Source organism: Capsicum annuum, chromosome 6 (genome assembly GCF_002878395.1).
Source record: "Capsicum annuum cultivar UCD-10X-F1 chromosome 6, UCD10Xv1.1, whole genome shotgun sequence".
In the NCBI taxonomy this organism is placed as follows: Eukaryota; Viridiplantae; Streptophyta; class Magnoliopsida; order Solanales; family Solanaceae; genus Capsicum; species Capsicum annuum.
Window position 1 is genome coordinate 8712104 of NC_061116.1, and position 1732 is coordinate 8713835.

The 1732-nt window shown below is 31.5% G+C and overlaps 1 protein-coding gene across 1 annotated transcript; it reads right to left on the minus strand.

Moving 5' to 3' along the window:
• Positions 1 to 467: 467 nt before the first annotated feature.
• Positions 468 to 1726, minus strand: LOC107875145 (probable glutathione S-transferase). The gene is made up of 2 exons (XM_016721761.2): positions 1491 to 1726; positions 468 to 987 (listed from the first exon to the last, which is right to left on the minus strand). The coding sequence occupies exons 1-2, from the start codon at positions 1599 to 1601 to the stop codon at positions 745 to 747; spliced, it is 354 nt and encodes a 117-aa protein (XP_016577247.2). The 5' UTR covers positions 1602 to 1726; the 3' UTR covers positions 468 to 744.
• Between the last annotated feature and the right edge of the window lie 6 nt (positions 1727 to 1732).

Consider the following 1732-nt stretch of genomic DNA (forward strand, 5'->3'; position numbering starts at 1 on the left):
TCTCAATTTGAAATGAGTAAAATAGAACGGAGAAAGTAAAAAAGATGGTCTATATCCATTTGTATTTCTGATCACTTTCCAATAAACATCACTACTCGAATTAAAATATAAATTTAATAAGTTTATCAAAAATAATTTTACTAAATTCGATAGAATTAATTTGAGTTCACTTAACTTCCAAATAATTCATCGCCAATAAATTCCGATCCCATTCACCCTCACTCTTGCGCCCGTTTCTTTCAATATTTTTCTGGTGGTGGAGGAACTGATGGCAAAGAGGCGAAGAAGAAGAAAGCAAAAAACTTCACAATAATCTCAAGTTAAATGCTTCGTACACGCTTTTCAAGGTTGAATCACAAATGAAGCTTTCATCACTGACCAACCAGCCAAACAGTAACAAAAGACACTTTCTGAGCTGGCTATATACTATTATTCATACATAAATCAAAGACTAATATTAACTAATGAAATAAAGAAAAATCTCATAACAAGCATAATTTTTAAAATATTTCTTTGCTTAATTACACACATCTAATTCAGTCCAAAATTAATTTCAATTGAACTCACAAAAGCACATCGTAAATCCATCTTAATTTTTATTGCCACACAAATCTTGAAATTAACTATGGGTGTTCACTTTGAAGCAGCAGCGGCAGCTTGAAAACGAACTTGGAAATGGGCAAGCAATTCATCTCTTGGAGGTAAATATTCCTTGTTTTGGGTGCAATTAATATACTCATCTCTTCAAGCACAAAAATTTGGAAATTTTTCTCTTGTAACCAAAACAATTCCAGTTGCTTCTTCAAAAACTCCCAGCCAAAGTCCCACAAAATTAGCAGCAATATCAGCAAATCCAAATTTGTCAGCCACAAAAAACTTCTTGTCCTTGAGCTCATTATCAAGAACTTTCAATGTCTCATAACCTTCCCCTTTAGCTTTCTCTTGCTCCTCTCCTTTGAAAAAGAATGTTTTCGCTATTGCTTGCAACTGCACATAATTCGAAACTTAAATTGTATATAAAATATTAACAACAACTATTCCTCCGTTCCAAATAAGTTGTGGCTGAATATATGATTTCTCGCTGATTGTAATACATCATCTAAACTTGTCTTAGTCCGATATTATTATGGAAGTACTAGAAATTCTCAATAATTTCTACTGGTATATAAATCTCTAGGGACAAAAAAAATTAAGAAAAATAAGACCTAAAGGAAAAGTATTACTCTGTTTGTTTCGATTGTTTGGTTTAATAGAATGTGAGCGTCAAACAAACAAGTATTTGGTGTGGATTCGGACATAGAATCTTCAAAATTTTTAAAAGTAAAATTTAAATATTTAGAAACTATATCAAAAATTGTTAAGTCATGCTCAGTTAACAATTCAGAATATTTAAAAAAGTATTTGCAAAAAGGATGATTTAAGAATATATTTTTGACTGTCCAAATAGTAATTAAGATAAACAAATTGAAACAGAACTTAAGTAGATATACCTTATCATCAAGAAACTTAGCCCAGAAACGAGCAATAGCTCGGTCATAAGGATCTTTAGGCAAGATGGAAGGACCCTCAAATGCTTCATCAATGTATTCAACAATCACCATAGACTCACAAATGGGCTTCCCATTGTGAAAGAAAACAGGAATTTTCTTATGAATTGGATTGGATTCAAGAAGCAGAGGGCTCTTATTTTGTAGATTTTCTTCTATAAATTCATATTCCACACCCTTAATTT

What these genes read in the sequence shown, in the direction of transcription:
- LOC107875145 (XM_016721761.2), bottom strand. Translation starts at nt 1,601, where the DNA reads ATGGTGATTGTTGAATACATTGATGAAGCATTTGAGGGTCCTTCCATC. An exon ending in CTAAGTTTCTTGATGATAAG is followed by an intron (nt 988 to 1,490) that starts GTATATCTACTT and finishes AATTATGTGCAG; the next exon opens with TTGCAAGCAATAGCGAAAAC.